At 44.9% G+C, this 22,031-nt stretch overlaps 1 protein-coding gene across 1 annotated transcript; it reads left to right on the forward strand.

Annotated features, from left to right (window-relative positions):
• Nucleotides 1-2,269: 2,269 nt before the first annotated feature.
• Nucleotides 2,270-18,306, forward strand: SNCG (synuclein gamma). Its single transcript, XM_058029379.1, has 5 exons — nucleotides 2,270-2,604; nucleotides 7,528-7,569; nucleotides 8,423-8,550; nucleotides 16,777-16,845; nucleotides 17,926-18,306. Exons 1-5 carry the CDS (start codon nucleotides 2,484-2,486, stop codon nucleotides 17,953-17,955), a joined length of 390 nt encoding a protein of 129 aa, XP_057885362.1. The 5' UTR covers nucleotides 2,270-2,483; the 3' UTR covers nucleotides 17,956-18,306.
• The last annotated feature ends 3,725 nt before the right edge of the window (nucleotides 18,307-22,031 follow it).

A 22,031-nucleotide genomic window follows, 5' to 3' on the forward strand; every position in this document is an offset into this window, starting at 1 on the left:
TGTCTTGAGTTCAGAGTTTTCCTAAAAAGGTTTCAAGGTAAAACAATGCCTGTGCAAACTGCCTGCTGCTTGGGAGGGATCCAACAGCATTGAAATATGTCTTGTGAGCCCTTTCCAAGGTCATTGGGACAGGAGAAGGCAGGAAAGGAGTATCCCACTTGAGTATTGGCTAATTCAGTCTGGTGGTGATTCATGTTTCACATCCCAGGATGGCTTGATATTTCATGTATTTATTACCTTTTATAGCAATGCAAAATACATAAAATTGAATTGTACAAATCACAATGACAGAACAATGGCTGAACGAAATCAAGATACGCTTCCCACTCAGCCTTGTCAGCCTTGGTGTTCTCCTGAAAATACCAGCAAAACTCATAACCCTGGGAATGTCTGTGCTCTGCTTAATGGTCGTTGAAAGTATGGTGAAAAAGTAAATAGGCCCTGGAGCAATTCCCAAAGATGGTAAATTCATTTTTTTAAACAAATACAGTTAAAACAAGACTCTTGCCTGTGCCTGGTGAAATCAATGGCAGTTTTGTGACTGGCTCCAGGAGCAGCAAGGTTAAACCACTGTTGTATGGCACAGTAAGGTGCAGATATCTTCAATCTGAGAGCACCTTGGGAGCAGGAAGGAGCACCAGCCATAGCAACAAACACCTAGGGGGAATTTTGACAGATGGTAAGAAAAACCTTTTCCACTTCTTGCTGCAGCATTCTGGAACTATGTGAGCTCCTATAATAATTGGTATGCTGTGCTGGCCTTCCTGTGATTCCTGCACTTTTTAAAATTAACAATTGATAAATTCATTAGTCTGACAGAGATTTGGCTCCTTTATATTCAGATGGAAATTTGTTCTTCATTTATAAGTAAGGAGACTTATTTGTGAGAAAAGGATTAAGAACTGTATATGTTATTTCCCAGATCAACAGCTTTTCAATAATTTCAGTATGAGGGAAGAAAAACACTTCCAAAAACTGAAGAATTATTCTTAGTTCCAGAGTAAGAACTGTTTGTGTACATGTCTGTATGTACCTGGAGATACAACATTTTTTGTTCAGACTTTTTTCTGTGTAGTCATTGCCCATCTGACACTTCCAAGCTGATAAATTGTGGCAGCAGTGGCTTGCAGACTATTGCACTTCATGATGTTGTAGTGGGCTATCTTTCCAAAATGCAATTCAGCCTCTGAATTTCATATTCTGTTTGCCCGGTGCAGAAAAACAGCCAAAGCAGGTCATGCTTTTGGCTCAAAGGCTGATGCAATGTGGCTTCCATAGTTTCACATCTGGCACTATTAAAATAAATAAATAAAAAATCACCTCGCTGCACCAGTGTTTGCTTTCACACAGCTAGCACTGAACTTCATTTTGTTGTTGAGGAAATAACAGATTTAGGCCACTTAGGATCTACTTCAGAAAGCACTTTAACTTGAGTTTAACTGCAAGTATATTAGAATATCCAACTGTGATTAATGATCATGTTTTGGTATTTTTTCCTAGCCAGGCCTTGAGGCTGGATGGATCCTCTGTAAGATTTCCCCAGCCAGGTCTCTGCTGGCTGTTCTGACCCTGCTGTGCTCTGCAGCACCGGCTCTGACGTGAGGGATGGTGTTTGGTGTGAGATGTTGTCTCACTCTGCGGCGGCAGAGCAGGGCTTTGTCTACAGCAACTCAGAGAAACAAATTGGAAACAGGATTTCCCCCAACAGGCGTCTGATTTTTCAGAAATGAACTGTTGTAATGGGATATGCAGCTGAGCAAACCCCACAATCTATACAGCATGACTTCACACTTGACAAAACATAGCAGGTGGGACCTCAAGCTCACTTCACCTGAGCACCAGGCCGTAGCTGGTTCCCTTTTTCTCAGGATTTACTAGAAATAATGTTCTTGTTACCATGTTGTGCAGGCTGGGTTCTGGTAACTGCCAGACCAAGAAGCCTTGACCCTGTTTGTTTGCTGTCAGCATTCCGTGCTCTCCACCCTCTGGGGCCCAGGAGAGCTCCTGGTGTTTGGCTCCTGCTGCAGCCTCGGGGAGATGCCCTTTCAGGAACTCAGCTCTTCTGCTAAAGTCTCCCTCTTCACTGAGACCATCCTTCACTGAGAGCATTGCAGCACATTTTAAAAGCTCTCTCTGTCTGGAAATTCTCCAGACAGCTCCTTACCTACCGCTGTCATTGTCCTCCTCTCCCCCTCCCTTGTTGAAGCTCCCAAGCAGATCCGTATCATTAATATTTCAGTATCAGCTGTGCGCGGGCATTGGCTACACTGCAGCACACTTCATCAATAAGAGCCAGCGAGGCTGTGAGCTCTGCCACACTGCCTTCATCCAGCACAGGAGGAAGAGCAAAGGCAGAGCCTGCCAGAGAAGCTGAGATCTGCCGAGGGTAAGGCTGCATCTCGCAGTCCCAGCCTTGAGCTGCTTTTTGCTGCTTTTGCTCCCTCATTCAGATCATCCCAGATAATACCCTAACAAGAACAAGAATGGATGTCTTTAAGAAAGGTTTCTCCATTGCTAAAGAAGGTGTGGTGGCTGCTGCAGAAAAGACCAAGCAGGGAGTGACAGAGGCTGCAGAGAAGACCAAAGAAGGGGTAATGTATGTAGGTAAGAGAGAACTAGTTTTGATCTACTTTTGAGCATGAAAAGCTGCATAGATTGTCTCTGAGAAAGTCTGGGAAAATGATATTGTGGCTGAAGCTTGGGAGTGACTAGCAGGATAGTCTGGATAAGATCCTGAGCTCAGCAGAATTGCTGTATAAACCTGGGGTACAACAGCCTCCCCATGCCTCAGTTTCCCCAGCTGTAAGTTAGACATAGAAACCATGACTCCAGGGAAGACAGAATGATGTTAAGGAGCAGGTGCCCAGGTGAAAGGTTTGTTTGACTGTTCAGTGATTGTTTGCAGGGTGAGTCAGGCACTCTCCAGGCAAACAAGCAGTGCCAGTCTCGGCCTCACCTCCGAACTGGGAGGGACTCACTGAGGAGGTCCCTGAGAGGAGCCAACAGTGTTAGTATGAGGGGGTTGCAGGATGCATCTGTTTCCCCACAAACAAATGGGTTTGTCCTGAATCCTTCTCCTGTTCACCTCTTTCGTTGCCCATGCACACATTAATCTTGCTTTACAAGAAAACGCCCAAATTCCTTTTGCCCAAAGAATAGGATCTGGAAAACAGTGTGCCTGATGTCCTGCCTAGAGACCTCTTTCACAGTTAATGGGCTGAAACCTCCCCTTTCAAGGTCACCCTTGAAACCCACTATCTCCACTTATCTAGCACATGCAATTATATGGCTGGATGGTCAGATACTCCATATAATACAAACTAAAGAGTCTTAGGTTCCCAAGACTGATTATCTCACTGCTGATTACTGCATTTCACACAGCTCTTTATTTTTGCGGGATGTGGGAGTGTTTCTTTTTGTAGGAAAGTTTACATGCAGGCTCTTCCTGCCATCCTACTGCAACATCCACAGCTGTACCTAGCTACTATATTTAAAACTGCTCTATTGCCAATAGCTACAGATATATATTTGTATGTTACAAATTAAATACAAAATTTGTATGTAGCAGGTCTGATCATGTTTTTATCTTGAATTCTTAAATACTTAATTATTGACATGCTGGAAATGAATGGATGTAACAGTTCACACTTCAATTTGAAGCTGACCCACAAGAAAAAAAGGTAAGCAGCATTCCTGTAAACAACAAAACTAACTACAGCAAGTGAAACACCAGTCTAAGAAATATCACATGTGGGTGTCACATTGTGGCACCTGCTTCCAGATCTGAGCTGTGCTGGGGTTATTCAGAGTTTTAATACATAATTTCTCACATCTCTTTTCAGTCACGTTGTACAGCACCATACTGACCTGGTTTTTGTTGTTGAGCCAAGAGGTCTCTTTAGGAGATTGTAATCTTTTCAATAAAGTTTTCTATGAGCCTAAAACTAAAATCCTTGAAACCTTAATCTCTGAATGAGGATCAAATAAGGATCAAGGTGAGGATTAAGTGCTTTCTCCTTTTATTGGTTTGGTTTGTTGGTATACTGCTGGTTCCTGCCCTGTCATGCACCAGTCAGAGCTTTGCCTTGGTCTGATTCAGTTCCTGTTGGGAAGCTCAGCCCTTTAGGGAAAATTCAGTCTTTCACAGGCAGGAAAAATAAAGACCAGATGCTAATTAGCTCAGAAAATGGGGGTTTTGTTTTAATAGCCAGAGAAGGTGGAGGTGTGGTATATTGGTTAAAACTGGAGTGATTAGTCTATTGTTCACGCTGCCTTTTGTCACTCTGTGCCACATGAGCAGTAAATCAGAGACCTGAACTGTTCCTTCCTTCCTTCTTCCCTTGCAGAGCCCTATCCCAGCAGCTTCATCTAGAGCATTAGGTGATGACACTTGAATTTTTGGATGCTAGGAGAGAATAATACTGTATTGAACCTCAAGGGTCTTTTGAGAACTTCAGGAAAGAGAACAAAATCCCCAGGGCCTAGGATGGATGAAGTGGATCCCTGACTTTTACTCAGGTTTGTGTTAACTCATTGCTAATTCTCTGAGGAGGATTCCAAATGTCTGGGCACAACCACCATGTCTGGTGAGTCACTTACTGCTGCCCAGGAGAAGAAAATAATAAAATGCTCACTCAGAGGCATCTGTCTGGAGTGAACAGCACCACTGGGACACTGTGGCCACCTCGTCCCCCCTCTGATCCATCCAGGTGCAGCTCCCACAGCCCATGCCAGGCTGATGCCTCCCTTCTGTGCTAAGCCTGCAATGCGGTGCCCTGCCCTTGCTGAACCCATGGGGTAGAGAAAAGAGTGCAGGAAAGGAGAGGGAGGAATCCTGTATCATGGGTCGCCTCTGTGCTTGGTGAAATCACCGTCTGCTCTCCAAATTCCAACAGCCTCTGAGTGTGCCAAGGTGTCAGGAGATCCCTGCATGGTTAGTGTGGACCCAGCAGATGGTTCAGTGGGCTCTGGTTTTTAATTTGGTTTGAATAGGGGTGTAAGTGATGCTGAAGTTAATTAATGAATTTAATGCAAAGTTGCACCAGAGTATTGAGTCATTAGCACTGTTTCATGCTATAGGTCAGGAAGCCTCAGCAAAAAATGCACTTGTAATTTTCCAGAAGGGTTTTCAACTGTGTGTGTTGCAGAAAGCCTCAACACACCAAGCTATGTTTAAACTGAGTGATTCCTGCAGGATTTAATGCACATCAAAATATCTCTCTCTGCTCTAGACCTTCTCCCGGGGCATAGCACCCCACCACCTCGGTCACACCCTGGCGGTCCCAAAGCACTTGCAGATGACTCACTGCACTCAGAAGAGGCAGGATGCATGAACTTTAAATTCTGGGTACACAAGCTGCAGGCAAGGACTAATGAGTGAAATGAGATTGAGCATCAGGTGATTGCTTTCTGATTCAACAGATGCGGGCTGCTGGCAGGAGCGCTCGGAAGGTCGGTCGGGTTTCATGCGGTGCATAATGGATGGGAGCCTGAGTCATCGGGCGTGGCTGGGCCGGGAGGATGGGGCGAGCTCTCCCCAGGCTGCGGCAGTGACTCTTCCCAATGACATTGCTTCTGTCATGAAATGGATTCAGATGTTTTCCTTCTAGCTGCATCCCTCCGTCTGGTCTGCAAATGTAGCACCTGCTTACTCCTCCTCCCCGTAAAAGAATTGAGCCCAGATAGTCACCTTAAAAGTCTGGCAAAAAACATACAAAACTGCAGCTCTTGTCTCACTAAGTGTGTTTACTGCAAAACTGCAAAGGCATGAAAGGCTGGTACAGCAAATCATGTGCTGTGCTTACCTATCAGCTGCTGTTTGACCAAAAACCAGCAAAGGGCTAAGCTTGAGGATCTGAGTCTGGTATGAGACAGCCGTGTATGTCAAATCAATGTTGTGGCAGTCTTTCCTTGGAATGCTGCTGGGAGGGAAAATGAAGCAGGATGGTGTCTGAATTGAACCTTGTGTGTTTGGCCCATTCAGGGGCTCACATTCATGCCTTGAGACTTGCACCTGCTGTGCTCAGTGCTGTGCTTCTGCACATGTTTGTGTATCGTGGGCACCATCATTAAATCCAGTTCACAGCAGTGCACGTGTCATGTGCATCACTAGGAACTCAGCTTACAGCAGTAACAAATTAAAGGTACAAAGATTTCATTTCTTGACTTTTTAGACCATTTGGGAGGGTGGAATGAAATGTTGAGGGCATATTGTAGTAGAACAGTTTTGTTCTGCCCCAGGCAGGCGTTGCAACCACCAAAATAAATCAACAATTGAGAATTACATTCAACAATGTATAACATGTATCAGGCAAAACAGCACTGAGCTGGGCTGTTGTTATCAGGGCACTGCACCTGTTCTGCTTCTCAGGCTGTTAATGAGAATGAGCTGTGGTTTGTAACTGGTTTCTCCCACCCCACCCGTGGATGCTCCATTATCATGGAGTCAAAAATCTGCCTGGTTGGTGTCCATTTTTATCATTTTGATAGTTGGCCGTAGAAATCCTTCTGTTCTATCAGTATGGGAAACCTGAAGAGAAGCTGTGTATAGGTGCAATGATTTGCAGTTTACAGTAAAGTGGGACCAGTGGAATATTTTGGCTTGTGTTTATTTAAGTTCCAGGAGAGATAAATTTGATTCCTTATTTTTTTTAATGTATAAAGCACCTAATTACCATGAGGGCTGCCCATGTGCCATATGATTTAACTTATCTGCAGCAATATCAAGTACAAAGGATATATAGCTTGTCACTTCAAGCATGGAGGAAAATCACAGAGATTAATTATTCCTCAGGGCTATTTGTGTTGCAAACTGAATGCCTTCACATCCTGTTAGCTTTTCTGCATTGAGAACAGTGAGATAAATTACAATGTAAGCACACATATGGTGTATTTTCATAATTTGAGATAAAACCATCTGTTTTCTGTGCATTGCTGGGGCAGGCACTTGCAGCCTAGGCTGAGGCACCAAACAGGGAATCCAGTAAGTAGGTATGTAGGAGGTAGGTGGTGGTTCTGTAAATTCAGTTTCAGGTTTCTCCAGAGTCTTTATTAGTGGTATAGAATGAGACTTTAAGTGACCAGTGCAGCCAAGTATCCTGCTGAAAGGCAGGGGAGAGCCATGGATGTGATTCTTGTCCTGCAAGAGTGAGGTAGGTGAGATGTTGCCCAGCGATTTTATTTACAGTCATTTTTACAAGTAACTTAAAGTTGATTTACCACTACTCAACTGCTCACTTTGGAAATATTGCAGGAACAATTTTTTAGAATCAAGATTTTTCAGGTCTAAGCATCTCCAGAGAATTTGCTGATGAAGCTCTCCAACTCTCAACACAAAGATACTCGTTGGCTTTACTGGGGAGGGAAGCTGGTCTCTTTTCTGACTCCACAAATGGTTTGTGTCTGAGCAGGAGGTACCAGCAGAACCTTGGCTCCTCACTGCACTTCCTGAGAGCAGGAAACCATCTGTGTCCAGAAGTCAGGGTGTAATTTCCAGGCAGCACTGATGGATTGTGTTTCCTTTCACAGGCACCAAGACCAAGGAGGGTGTAGTGCAAAGTGTGACCTCAGGTAAGAGCACAGCCCAAGAGGGATGTGGAAATCTGTGGTGGTTGTTGGACCTCTTGGGAAGGCTGTCACCCCTGCCAAGTGGGAGGTCTCTGTGGGACACCACTGATCTGCCTGACCTTCCCACTGATGAGTAGAGGCTGCTTGCCAGGAGTGATGGTTCAGGGTCTGGCATTTGCAGTGGACACAGGTCAGAGAAAATATTTAATCAGTAGAGTAGGTCAGAAAAAAATCTAACACAGGTTCCTTGGCAGACTGGGATGATTCACAGCTATTTAGACATTTCGCAATGTCAGGTGCACAGCCCAGCACGCTGAGAGGATTTACTTGCACCAAAACTGTGGTCTTTGGGAGGGTCCTGTCTGGCAGTTGCAGAGTCAGGGACCTAAAGGTCCCTTCTAGGGTAACCCCAACTCCAAGGAGGAGCAGCCATATGGACTGTCCTGAAGAAAGATGAATGGATCCTTTGCCTGGAGAATTTCATAACTATTGCTGTTTTCTGCCAAGGCATATTAAATCAAACAGAAAGTAACCTGGAAGAGGTCATGCACAGTCTGCAATACCTTATTTACACTGTTGTCCCTTAGTAGCTGGCAGTGAAATTTTCATTCTCTGGTTGCCCACAAAGACTGACAGGCTGCAGTGCTGCTCTCTAAGCAGCATTTTGTGCCAGACAAAAATCCTCACATACACAATCTAAATTCAGACGTGATCTCATCTAAAAAACCCAAACAAGGACTGCACCAGGGCTAATTTCTTCTTTTACTTCAATGCAATCATTTGTCATCCCAGGGAATTTGGCAACCTTCTGGCAGTGTCTATTTTGCTGACTTTTCTGCTTTTGTTGAAACTGCAGTTGCTGAGAAGACCAAAGAGCAGGCCAACGTGGTGGGAGAAGCTGTAGTAGCCAGTGTGAACACAGTGGCAAACAAGACTGTAGAAGGAGCAGAGACCATCGTGGCCACTACAGGAGTTGTAAAAAAGGTGTGTTTGTTTGTTCTATGATGGGCAGGACAGAAGAGCCTTTGGATTAACCTGCAGACATTTACAGTTGATGGTTTTACTTATTTCATGAAAGGTTTTCAGCAATATCTGCTTTTGTATAATACTTAATATTATCATATAATGCCTAATGTAGTCACAGAATCATTTAGTTTGAAAGAGACACCTTGAGATCATCCAGTCCAACCCCCTTAGGGCCAATGAGAGAGGACTGTCCCAGTGGGTTTTGAATATCTCCATGGAAGTAGACTCCACAATATCCCTGGGCAACCTGTGCCAGTGTTTGACCACCCTCACAGGAAAAAGAGAATTGTTTTCTTCTGTTCAGACGGACCCATTAATCACTTGGTGCCTATTGTCTCTTGTCCCATCAGTGGGCGCTGCTGGCAACAGTCTGGCTCTCCATTTTCTTACGGATGTAGAAAAGCATTTTCCCCAGGGACTCGAGTAGAAATGTGTGTGGGCAGCGGTGAGCGTGTGGCCTGAGTCAGGGCTCAGGGATGTGCAGAGTGGGAAGGCAGGGCAGCCTGCACTTGCCCTCGCCCCTGTGTGGTGCTGGCGGGATGCACAGGCTTGGCCTGGCCACAGCAGCTCTGGAGGCAGAAGAGGGCAGCAGCAAGCCAGGCACAGCCTGGTTCCTGCAGACAGCCTGACCCTGCTGCTCTGCTTCCTGCTGGTTTGACAACAACCAAGTGCTTATTGATAAAAGGCCGCGTGACCCAAATTGTGTAGGGATTAAGCCAGGTTCAGACAAGGCATCTTCTGTCCTCCAGCCTAATTTGACGAACGGGGCTGCTTCAAGTGAGGGGATTAAAGGGAGTCTGAAGGAGCAGAACAGTTCCTCAGATGAAGGCAGTGTTGATCATTAGAGAGGATGCTTTGGTAACAAACAACACCCATTTGTACAGCAGGAGGCCAATATTTGGCAGCTCTTTGGTAAACCCTTCTCTTTCCCCTCTTCAGAGAGTGTGACCAGTGCTGTTGATGGCCACATGAGCTTTATGAGTCATAGCAAACCCAAACCCAGAATCAAAGCGAAGCCAGGCTGGCCAAAATTGTTTTAATTGTTCAGATAGTCGGCTGATTAATTTCCTGACCTGCACATAAACACATTGTGATGTGAAACAAAACTTCTACACAGCATATAAATCCTGAGAGAATAGCCTAACAAAAGAGCACAGCAGCTTCAAGTGACGCAAAATGTCCTCCTGAAAGCATGTGAACAGGGCAGATACAGGAGTTCTGCTAAGCCCTTGGGATAAATTTAATCTCTATTCCCACTGGGAACAGCAGTTAGGCTGCAGGAGTGCAAACAGTGATTCCTAATTTCATGGGGCCAGAATTTCCCTTCCTACCTTTTGACTGACCGTGGGGTGATTGACCCAGGAGAGTGAGGAATTTGCTGATGGTAGGAATCCTTGCTGCAGATAGCAAGCTGTCTCCCCTCCAGCAAGGACTGAGCAGCAGCAGTCCTCCTTTCCTCCTAAGTGAGAACCCCACCTCAAAGACTGATAGCTACAGTTTACAGCTAATTCAGAGTTTAAACCAATGCAGGTTTTCCAGAGAGCATCTGAACTGTCATTCTGATGTCTTCCATTGATGTCCAATTGCTTAGACTTAAAATGGAGATTGATTAAGAACTAAAAAATTAGGATGTGTCACATGCCAAAGGGCAGACTAAATGGAGCCAGGAAACTGCTTTGGATACAGTGTCATGCCAAACAGCAGAGGTGCTGAGGCAGCAGACTGAAAATGGGAGGAGAAAAACAAGGAAAATCACAGGACAAAAAAATTCAGGAAAAACATTTGTTTCTGTGAAAGAGGGTTCATCTGTTCTGCTGGATTAGTTCAGTTTAAGAGTGCAAATCTTTTATTCATACTCACCATACTTTAGCATGTAGCTAGACACCTTTCAGATCCAGCTAGACACAGAAGATTGGACTCCACATGCACATCGAGGCCATCCCCACTGCTGATGGATAATTGCCATGGAGCCAAAGCTGCTCCAGAGGGAGGGCCCTGAAAGGAGTTTAAGGAGTTGTGCTGGGCTCTCAGCACCAGCTGTTTTTTCTCCAGAACTGCTCCTATTATGTTACACAATTTGCTAATGGAAATACATCCAGAGTCTGCCAATAGCAGCAGCAGGCACTGTAATGCATGAGGGAGACCCACTGGAGATACACTAAGAGTGATAATGTACAGCTTTTAAATGTTTAAACAGTGAATATCCACTGTTATAGTCCTGGAATAATCACAAGCATTTCAGCGCCAGAAGTTTGGGAGAGCATCCAATCCTGAGATTTGTTTGTGCTCCATACTATCCTCCCTCTTTGTAATTGCACAGAGCACTTGCCAACATCTTATTTGGGTTTTCAACTATCTCCAGTATTGTTCCCTGCTATAGAAGGGCTGTTCCAAGTGCCAGGGATCTGTGAATGCCTGGCACTGAGTTTGGGGGGACTCCAGTGGCCCAGAAGGCATGTCCCCAGCTGGCCATTGCCACTATTAATATCAATTACTGAGAGCTCGTTGACATTTAGTCTGTGCATTTGGCAGCTGGGATCAGTGGCAGGCACACATTAGGAAAGAGGGGGGTACTCTGAGGTTTTTGGGGTAAGTCTTGCTCAGGATAGCCATGGGGTACAGGTGTATCAGATGGTGACTTTGGCCATGGGAAAGAATTCAGCCCTTTGTTGCATCACAGCAGGCACTGAAATGTGGGCACCCTGGCAGGCTGCTGTTCCTCACTGTCCTTGGGGGGAGCACTGAGAAGGAAATGGGCCTGAAGTAACCCTACACCTATGGAGGGGTGCCAAGCAGATGAGAACAACCTTGAGTTGTGCTGGCACTGCCTGCCAGGGCTTTGGCACTGACCTGGTCACTGCTGAGTACAAGAAATAATTGATTCATTTGGGGGAGTTTTTAAGTATCAGCTAAAAAATCTGTAAATTAAGAGATCATAAACCCTCTGCAATTTTTCTGACACAAAAAGGAATGAAACCAGTCAGTAATGTGTTCTGTCTGTGGCTTTGCACCCATCCCCATCCCTGGGGTGGACATTAGGAGATTCCAGTGAGATAATCACCCACTAAATATCCCTGTCTTAGAGGAGGATTAATGCTTCGTCTGTATGACACAGCACAGAGCTTGCTGCAATGCAGACACCACGTGGCTGGAACGAGCCCATGTACGTACACACGCTCCCAAAATGTCCCTCAGGGCTTGGAACAATTTCCCCAGTAACTGATGCTTCCCTACACCTTCCATCCAAATCTTCCCTTTAGATCTATTTGTCCTGTCAGTTTTTATGATTTAGTTGTCGGTTCATGACTCTGTCACTTTGAATTGGGTCTGATCTGGTTTTTACTTCAGCCCATGAATTAAATGAGCATTTGTCAGTTATGTGCAACCGCTGGGCGCGTTCTCTGGATCGCAGCGTTTCTGTGCACCTGACCTGGCGCGCGTGGCCGCACCCACGCCATGGCTCATCTCTTTCATAACAATGCACATCCTGAGTGGGAAAGGCTGCCCTTCATGGCCTTAATTCCCTTCACTTACACCCTGCAACGCCTCTGATGCAGAGGCAGTCTGTTGAACAGAAGGAATTAGCAGCAGAAACTGAGTGACCTTCCTGTCCAAGTTACATTGGGCTGGGCAAGTGCCACAAGGAGAGAGCAACCGAGGGCATCTGAGAAGGCACCAAGGGCAGAGCTGCTAAGCAGGAGGAGCAGGGAAATCAACAGCCAAACCACCCAACAATTAGGTAGAATAAATAGCTGAAACTTGTTTCCCTTTGTATTCAAGCTTCCCTGTAGTTAGCTGATGCAGTGATGCATCCCAGTGGTATCCTTCCACATGTCGTGGAGCACGGGGGACTGCACAAGCAGCATGGATTGGGGCACTCAGCCTTATAGGCACTTTTTCTGTGCTCCCCTCTCAGTCTCATTAGTGCATTCAGGCAGACATTTTCCCATGCAAAATGAGTTAGTGGCACTGGTGAAGCCTTAAAGCCTACAAGACCATGGATATTCTCCATGGCTCAAGGCTGTACCCCTGCAATCCCATAGGACACACATTAAATCTGTATCATTTGTATAAGCAGTTCCAGGAGACTCTGAGAGAGTCTGGCTGTGAGCTGGATAAAAACAAAGCCAACACAAAAGACTACCTGGATTTGTAGGGTAAGACAGGAATCCTGCATGCCCCTCTGTCTGTTCTGTTGGTGGGTCCACTTGCTTTAATCAAGGGTTGACCCCTTAGTCAGAGCTGTTGGCATCACTCTGAGCCTGAAACCTGTCCAGGACAGCTCGTCCACAGGACCTGCCAGGCTGCCTGAGGCTCTCCTAGGGAGTGGCTTGGGGATGCTGCCAGGCAGCATCGTGTTTGCTCCAGCAGCCAAGGTCAGGAGCACCACAGGAGGCTGAGCCTCTCCACCTTATGCAACTGATGTCCCTTTGAGGGCCTTGAATTTGTAGCACATTAGGCTGCCAGTGAACCTCTGTGGCTTCTCAGCCTTAAAATAATAATAGTAATAATAATGATGATGATGATGATGATGAAATCTTGTTTGCCACTGAATTTGTTGAGATTTGAGGAGTATATTCCAGCATCCAATATCTGGACTGCTTTCTGTGTTATATAAGGAGAATAATCTTAGTAAGATTGTTTATGTCTGAATATTTGGGGAGAGCAACAAAACTCCCACTGGCCTACAAGATAATATAGACAAAAATATATAAGTTCTACTTCATATATGAACTCAGACAGTGGACAAATCAGTTGCTGAAGAGCTGAAAAGGGGAATTTCATAGAACCTGTGAAAATGAGAAATCTGAGGAATTAAAATGTAATTAATTTCTTCCACTATTTCTGGGCTTTCAAAATCAGTTTGTAAAACTTATTAAAATATCTGAACCCAGAAGCCTATAGTACAGTCTATTTAAGATCCCTTACTATTATACAGGAATATTTTTATAAATGGCAGGTTAATTTGTTGAGTTTTTAATTAGTGATAGCTGAACATGTACCTCTGTTTCATAATCTTAGCGAAATATTGTATTTTATATATGGAGATTTCCTGTGGTGTATATATTCCACATAAAATATATTTTTAAACACACAAAATATTTTAAAACTTATGTACTCTTCTTGGAAAGAATTCTGAGGTCTTGTGTTTCATTTAACTGTTATGTTCAAGTATTTCACTTTTTCTTTCTTCATTAGCAAAAAAAGATTCAAGTGCCCACCCAAAACCAGAAGAAACTAGCCCATAGCAAACTAAATATTTATTTCCTTTTAAAATATTTTTTTCTAAGAAAGTATGTAATTTCTGAGAGGAAATATTGAGCTCTCCCTTTAGGAGCAGGTGGAGCATTACTAATTGTTTCATGGTTTCAACATGCCTTTAGCTGAGAAAATGTTTCCCCTTTTGATGAGGAGATGAGCACTGACAGGAATGACTAAACTCTTTCTGACCCCCAAGGAAGTTGGGTTTTCACCCCTTGTTTCTTGCCCAGCATTGTTCTGTGAGTCAGTGTTATAGCTGGAGCTGGCGCCCAGGAATTTCTGGCTCTGTCCGAAGTGGAGACCCCTACCCAACAAGGTCCTGCCCTGGATGTTGTCTTCCTGAGCAGTGCCTGAAATCCCCAGGCAGGTAACACCCAGCTGAGGAATGCAGCCCTTCCTCACCTCCTGCTCCCTGTTCCGGGCAGGGTGGAAGCGCGTGAGCAAAAGGCTGTGAAGCGCCATCCCTAACACAGCCTGACACCTCTTCATCCTGCTATTGGGCTGCCTCCTCCAACACAGCCTAGAAACACCCTCCAGAAACTCAGTTGCTTCCCTTTCTAAAAATAGATGGTTGATTTTTAGCCTTCTGGAGCAGTCTTGGCAGAGAGCACAATCTGAGGGATGTGAGAAGCAGCACAATAGCGGACCAGGGCTTCTCCAGCCCACCCCGTGCTCTTGGATACAGCATCCCTAGGGTGGTCCTGAGAAAGGTGTCCCTCTCCCAGGACTCTTCACATCTACCAGAGCCAGGCTCCCTTCCCACAGGAACAATAGGTGCCCATACCCTGTGGAAAGATGGAGTGCACTGCACTGGTCCTTGTGTTCCTGTGAGCTGTTCCCCAGTTTTCCCAATGCAGCTCAGCATTTTAGGCAGCTGCCTTTGATTGACCTTCACAATTTCACACAGCAGCTGGTAACTCCACCTGCAAAACACTATGAAATGCCTGCTCTTGCAGCTATTGACAATGGCTTCCATTGGAAGTTTCTTTCCTTTCCACCTAATAGTCAAAAATCTGTTTGTAAATCTTCAAAATACAATTTGAGGCTATTTACCTGCTTTGGCCTAATGTGCACTGTTGAGTTATAAGGTGTAGATATACAAAGTATAATGTAAATGCAAATGTAAAATGCTTTAAAGCTGCAGGCTGGATCCTGAGGCTGGATGAGCGTCCATAAATTCAGAGTAGAGAGCTGTTTGCTGGCAGCAGGAGAGCTGACTCATCTCAGAAACACTGTGAACAAGCAGCTCCATCAGAGCAGTGGCCTCTCCTGAGGAGCTGCAGGTCTCCCTGCAGGAGAAACTGGCTTCCATGATGTGCAGTTTGATGTCATTTGGTTCCCTGGGCTTGCTTAACACAGCTCACGTTGGTAGCAGCAAGAATCATTTCAGCCAACACTGCAATGCAAGTTAAGAGCACGTTCCTTAGGAGATGATGGTCACACTGTGCTTCTCATCTAGGGATACCAGCAGCCCATGGTGCTCTCCATAAACAGACTGATCAGCTCTGGTCTCAGCAGGGAGATGGAGGAATGCCTGCAGCTGTGACAGACATCAGTACAGGGCTGCAGCTCATACTTTGGCTGTTTTCTGCCTCCAGTGCATTGATTTTATGGTAGCTTGCATGGAGAACAGGAAGCCCATAGGTAGGACAAGCAGTGCTTCTACCTCCTGGCTCCCCTTGCTGCCACACAGGGAAGTTCAATTTCCAGATTAAATTTTCATGGGCTGTACCTTGTATCTATGTAACTCCATCTGTTTTTCCTTTTTACTTCACATAGCCTTTTTTTCCCAAATTCAGTTCAAAAAGCAGCAGGCATGGCAGGGATGTTATCCTGCTGATGAGAACAGTTGTGACTGGACAGGAAAGTAAGGACATGTGTGAAAAGGAAAAGAGAGTACCCTAAACACATGGAGCATAAAGTTTTGTTTACAGTAGGTTTGGCAGGGACATTGATTTGAATTGCATCAGCAGCAGCACCAAGCAAAGTAATGGCCTTGTGTTTCCAAAATATTGAAATTCATAACTTTGCCTTCCATGCAAAATTGACTTTTCCTTTCCTTAATATATGTGTCTCTGGTTCCCTCTGTGGTGGTCCTGAGGGAAGAGGGGACCATTTGGGAAGAGAGTCATTCAGGGAAGCTGCTGGGCATGTGTGCTCAAAGAAAACAGAGAAGCTTTGTAATTTTAGTTGAGTTCTCTGGTGAAGTCAAATAAAATTACAGAGGTCCTCCTATTTCTGCTTCACCTTACTCTCACACCGATTCCACCCCCTGTGCGCATCCAATATGGTCAGGATTTTGTCTTCTCTTCCCATGTGGCCAAATTGTGTTTAACATAATTACCTGGTAATGCAACATTTTCTCTTCTTCTGTGAATAGGAAGGTAGCTGAAAGATGTAGGCAAGTAGAAGAGCCCAAAATACTTAAGTAAATGCTTGGACTCAAACAAAAAGAAAGGCTTATTCTTTGATAAGGATATTTTTTCTGAAGCATGACATTACCAGCATCACAGTACTGCTATATCTTCGATTCAATTTAGTCTGTGCAATGAGTGCTCAGGGTAAGATAATGTGGGGAAAGGCTGGGTATAGCCTTGCTATCCATAAATTTATTTGTTTCCCCCAAATTTCTTCACACTGATTGAGTCAAAACTCTGGTCTCAATGACAGAAAAAGAGCTGGTTTTCTGTATGAAAAAGACCCTAAACCAGGCCGTAAGAAATTGAGTTGGTTTTTTCATAGATATCTGCTCAAACCATCTGCACAACAAAAATGGATTTCAAGCAGTATCTGCCATCTATTCAAGCTGCTAATTTGCCTGTGTGTGTAATGCTCACCCCCATGTCACTCAGCCTGTCTGAGGTGAGGGTGATGACTCTGCATGTGGCAGCAGGGACAAACATGTTGCTTGTGGCTTGGCAGGAGGACCTGGCACCGCCGCAGCCGCCCGAGCAGCCCAGGCTGGAGGGAGAGGGGGCCCCAGCAGGAGAGGTGAGTGCTGCCACATCCCCACTGCCCCGGGCCCTCTGTGCCACCCCCTGCCTCTGTCGGGCTGCTGGCTTCCCCTGGCACAATGTCCCCCTTGCCACCTGGGCTTCTGGAGCTGCCGTGCAAGGAGCCCATCACTGTTCCCACTTTGCTGAGTTGTTGGACAAAAACCTCTTCTGTTCTCATTCTCGCCATTTCCTTATCTTGGGAATTTCCCATGAGTGACAAATGGACAGATTGCAAACTGCTGACTGATTTGGGTTGATTTTGGGGTGTAAATGCACATATTAAAGTGAATGCTGTCCTATGGTTCTGTCATCACATGGAATAGCTTTTTCCTGTTTGCAGCCATGTTTTAGAAGAAATTTAGATATCAAGTTAAGTTTTTCTACAGATTTTCTGTATTTAAATTAGTTCATTTGCTTTTTTAACTATTCTACCTGCAACATCCTTTTGAAGCTCTGGGTCAAAAATTTGTCTCTGGGCCAATTTCAACTCTTGAACAAGGATGACTTTTTATCCAACATGGACAATAGGGGCAAATGCTTCTCATGTGGTATTTCCTTTACGATTTCAGTGTTAAGGCCTATGTCTAACCCTTCCACCAGTACTGCATGCACCCAAACCTCACAGTTTTCAGTCTTTCTGAATCTCAGGCTGTTTTCATGGTCCCCAAAGCTCCCAAAAGTCTCATCTTGCATCTCCCACCTTCCTCCAGCCATCACCCCCCACTACCAGTCCCAGAAATGGGCCCCACAATCCCAATGGCTGCATGGCTGCAGCAGGGCTGGGTCAGGCAGGAGCACAAAGCAGGACACTCCTGCCAGTGGAGCCTGGCCCCACATTAACTGGACTTGAATTCACACCCTTGTTTTCCCCAGAGATCTGAGTTACACCAGGAGTGTGTCTGGTTTCCAGAGGGAATGGATAATTCATTTATTTTCTGCATCACCTATGGTCTTCATTGTTTTTAGCTCTTTGTGGGGTTTTGTATGGTGACTGTCAGCATTGATTTTTCTCTCAAATTTATTTGTTTATGTTTTCCAAATATTTACCAATTTTCTTACTTTTCTTCTCTCACAGGGTGAAACTGGAGGTGATGCATCAAGTTAGGGAATTCTTGCTCAAAAGAGACCATTCCAAGAGCATACATGGAAGTATTAGCTGACACCACAACAGGAAAATCCCACTGTCCATAGACTAATTGCATTCAGCTCTGTAGTCTTGCACTTGCCTCATAAACCAGTCATACAATATATGTAAGCCAGACTCCTCACTTGTAAGTAACGTGCAGGTGTGTACTGGGCTGTGTGTCTTTCCCAGCCTCCCTCCTGGCCTCCCAGTTGCTTTGTATATTTTGGTTGGACTCACAAATCTGTGTCTTGCATCCATATGCACTGGCACTTGGGATCTCTAGGCATTATGGAATTTTTTTTTTTTAACTAATAAAAAGTGTTTGAACAAGTTTTTTGTCTTGTCGGTTTTGTTTGCACATTTTAGATGTGGATCCTTCTAGACTGATGCATTCTTCCTGTAAAAGGGCAGTATTAGAATACTCAAAGCTGTAAAGGCCTTAAATCATGTTGTAAGAGATGAAGAATCATGAAAAATTGTATTTCTGAAAACAGTACTGTAGGTAGGCTGGGTTTCTGTCTCTCAGGGCTGAAAAATATTTCACTTTTTAAATACTTGCCATGTTTAAGAGAGAATGTGGGGGTGATACAGGATGAAAGGAGGCTTTTTAAAGGAATCTGAGAGTGATGTTGAGCTCAGTTTATTCTGTTTGCAGCAGAAAGCTCTCCTGACATCAGGATTTAACAAGCTGCCAGAAGGTAATTAAAGAAATGTGATGGGCACCAGCTGACCTGGTCAGAACTGCACTGCAGCTGGCAGGGACAGGCAGGGTTGCTGTGAAATGTGTGAGTGTGAGGGCAGGTGCCAAAGGAGAATCTCCTGGTGCAGCAGGAACACAGAGCTGCTGTTGGTTACAGCACTCAGGCAGGCAGATCAGCTGCTGAGACCCTCCATATTCACCAGGGGAGGGAGCAGGAAAACGTGGCTGTGAATAATGAGCTACATTTAAAGCACATCTGTAGGTATGGATATAAAAATGGGTTATTTTTTTACCTGCAGGAAGAGCACCCACAAATCCAGGAGAAGCCAGTGTAAACTGTTGAGATTTAAACTGCTTCAAAATCAGACCAATAATCTTCATTAAGCTGTTAAATGATGGTGACTATGGAAGGTAGAAGAGACTTGCTGTGGCATGGAAGCATCTAGCAAGTGTGCTGGCAGCCTCTGTCAGGCATAACAGCATGTGTAAAGCATTGCCTTGCAGAGACCACAGGATTTCCATCCCAGTGGGTCTTTGATCTCAACACAGAAAGGGAACAAAAGAGCCCTAGAAGAGGTAACTAGGACCCTCAAAGGAAGATATATCTGATATGTGCATACTCTTTTCAGATGTCCTGCAAGTATCTGCCAATTAAACAGTCACTAAAATTGAGGCCAAGGTAAGAGGACATAAAGAGTTACTCATACCCAGCAGCAGGAGGCTGGATTCTATTCTCAGTGCTCACTAGAGAGACACAGAAAAACCTTTTGCTCAAAAGCTTTGCTTTATGGGGACACAAACAAAAGTGTTTCAAAAAAAGTGTTTTGCAAAAATTCGGAGGTGAATGCCTTCACTATGTAGGGCATGCGTGGGAGGCAGGAGCTGTAACTCAAAGGAGCAGTAAGCTGCTCCCCAAATGCCCATCTCTCAATCAGGCTGTGCCCCTGGTTCCAAGGGCTTCAACCAGGGCAGAATGGTAATTACTGAGCTAAGAATGCTTTGCCACATCTCTGCCACACTGAGCTATATGGCTGCTTGGGAGAGCAGCATGCAGCTCTCTGTTTCTTTCCCTGTGCAAGGGAAAGGGTTTTCCCAGTATTTACATACCTTTATATGGAACTGTGGGACTGAAAACACTGCTTGACTACTGGCCAACGTTTGGGCACCAAAAGTGTCCAAATGTTTCCTACAGATCTGCCTCTGCACTTGCCTGCCTCTCACATGGGAGAGCCCTGCTCTGGGCCCAGGCAGGTGCAGTCCCTGCACAGGTCTGGTCTAGTCCATGGCAGTCAGAGCCCAGAGAGTGTTTATGTATGTTGCACAGGCACTCCCAAATCTTGGAGACAGACACCAGGACATGCAGTTTCCTTCCACATGAGTACCCTGTGTCAGTGAGTGGGAACAGGGAAGTGCTGTGCCCATGCAATGGCTCAGTGAGCCTCTATTTCCTCCCTGTCCCTGTCTCAGACTGGCTGTCACCCAGCTGTGGGAAGCAGAAGCCAGAGGTCTGAGCCACATTTGTCAGAGGTAAGAAAGGTGAGGACTTGTTTCTTTTCAAGTAGAATGGTCTTTGATTAAAGAGGCAAAATATTGCCTATTAATTATTCAACTAAACTTTGTTGTACATCTGTTTAGTTCGTTGAAAGGAAGTCTGTGCTTTCAGTGAGTATTCAGACAAGTGTAATGAGAGATGATGGAAGGAAAGTGAAAAGTGCAGTGATGGAGGAGATGTATCAGAAACATCCCACAGGAGAAGGTACTTTCACTATGGAAGTGCTGGCACCCCCTGCCCCAGGTAAGTGCTGAGGGAAGCAAACACTAGCAAAATTATTTTTTGCTGACAGGTCTTGTGCAATCAAGAATTTCTTTTACTCATCTCACCCTGTGAATTATTGAAGTGGACTTTGTACATGTGATACCACTGTCACACAAGCTGTTAACTTAATCCCACTGTGATGAGACAGCACCCAGTGCCAGGCACAGTGTGGCCACTGTCTGTCCCCAGTGAGGACTCTGGGCACTTGCACTCTGACCTCTGAGGGGATCCAACAAGCCAGCAACAGCTGCTGCCAAGTGTTGCATCAACCTCACCACACAAGTGACCAACAAAGTGCTGAAATCTATTATTTTCCCCTTGTAACAGCAAAACTTCCTTTCCATGTAAAACTGCAGTGAAGCTTTATTGAGTGGTTTGTTCTGATAGAGCTCACAGCCTTCGTGAGCTCCCCCAGTTATGTCCTAGCCAAGGGCTGAAGGGCATGCAGGGCCTGATTTTTCAAAGATGTTTGTCTGGGATGAAGGAGAGGAAGCAGTGGCTCTCTACAGAATATCCCAAACGGCATTACACTAATTTAAATGCAAATCAGGTAATAATACACTTAGAATCCCACTTCATTTGAAAGTCCTATTTTTGTGTCTGCATAATGCCTGTACTAAAAGTGAGTACCCAATTAAAAACTGAAGGGCTGTTTTTATAATACTGTTCTCTATAAAATCACATTCATACCTCTTTGACACATTGAAACTCGGTTTAGCTGTTTCATAAATGGATTGAAACCTTACCAAATCACAAGAAGATACTCCATACTGTTAATAGCAGAGCAGAAAAAGGTCAAATCAAAACTGCACTTTCTGAATATCAGACAAACCCCTGCCCACACAAGTCTGAAGCAGCACAGACTTTCTCTGTCAAGCTTTGGCACTGCTTTTTTGTGTGGATCCAGAATGCAAGGCAGTTCTGCTTCTCCACTCTTCCCTTCCCACTAAACCTGCCTGGGGTGTGCAGCACAGCTGTGTGCCAGAAGGGCAGAGCCACAGCTCTCCTTCCTCTCAGTGTGCCTAGAAAATATACACAGCTCTCCTGTAGGCCTTACACCCCAGCTCACACCCTCAGCTCTCCCAGCCAGTCACTCCTGGGATAGGACCAGTTATTTATTTCCCCAGTCCCATGCCAGATTTTCAGGGGGGAATCAAGCCTTTCTCATCTTCCTAGCCTTTCTAAGTTAAAGACCTCACAATTTTTTTGTTGTCTTTTCTAATCCTGAATCTGCAGGATATTGTGAGACTCCACAGCAGTGCCAGTATTTAAGGATGGTTTCATGTGCTCCAGATGACAGCAGAAACATGACACTTCACCTGGATGTTACCTCAAGATTGAAAAAGTAGAAGGTAAAGAACTCCATTTGTACTGGCCTTACATTGATCTCGTGCTTTGAAGCAGAGCTGATTGATAATTCCTGGAGGATGTTACCACCTGTGTAAAGGCAGAATCAGTTAAACCTACTTTTGTCCTAGAACTGTATATCAATAATTGAACCAAACAGCTAATTTAGCTTAATTAGAACAACTTCAGTTT

Source organism: Melospiza georgiana, chromosome 8, assembly GCF_028018845.1.
Source record: "Melospiza georgiana isolate bMelGeo1 chromosome 8, bMelGeo1.pri, whole genome shotgun sequence".
Classification (NCBI taxonomy): domain Eukaryota; kingdom Metazoa; phylum Chordata; class Aves; order Passeriformes; family Passerellidae; genus Melospiza; species Melospiza georgiana.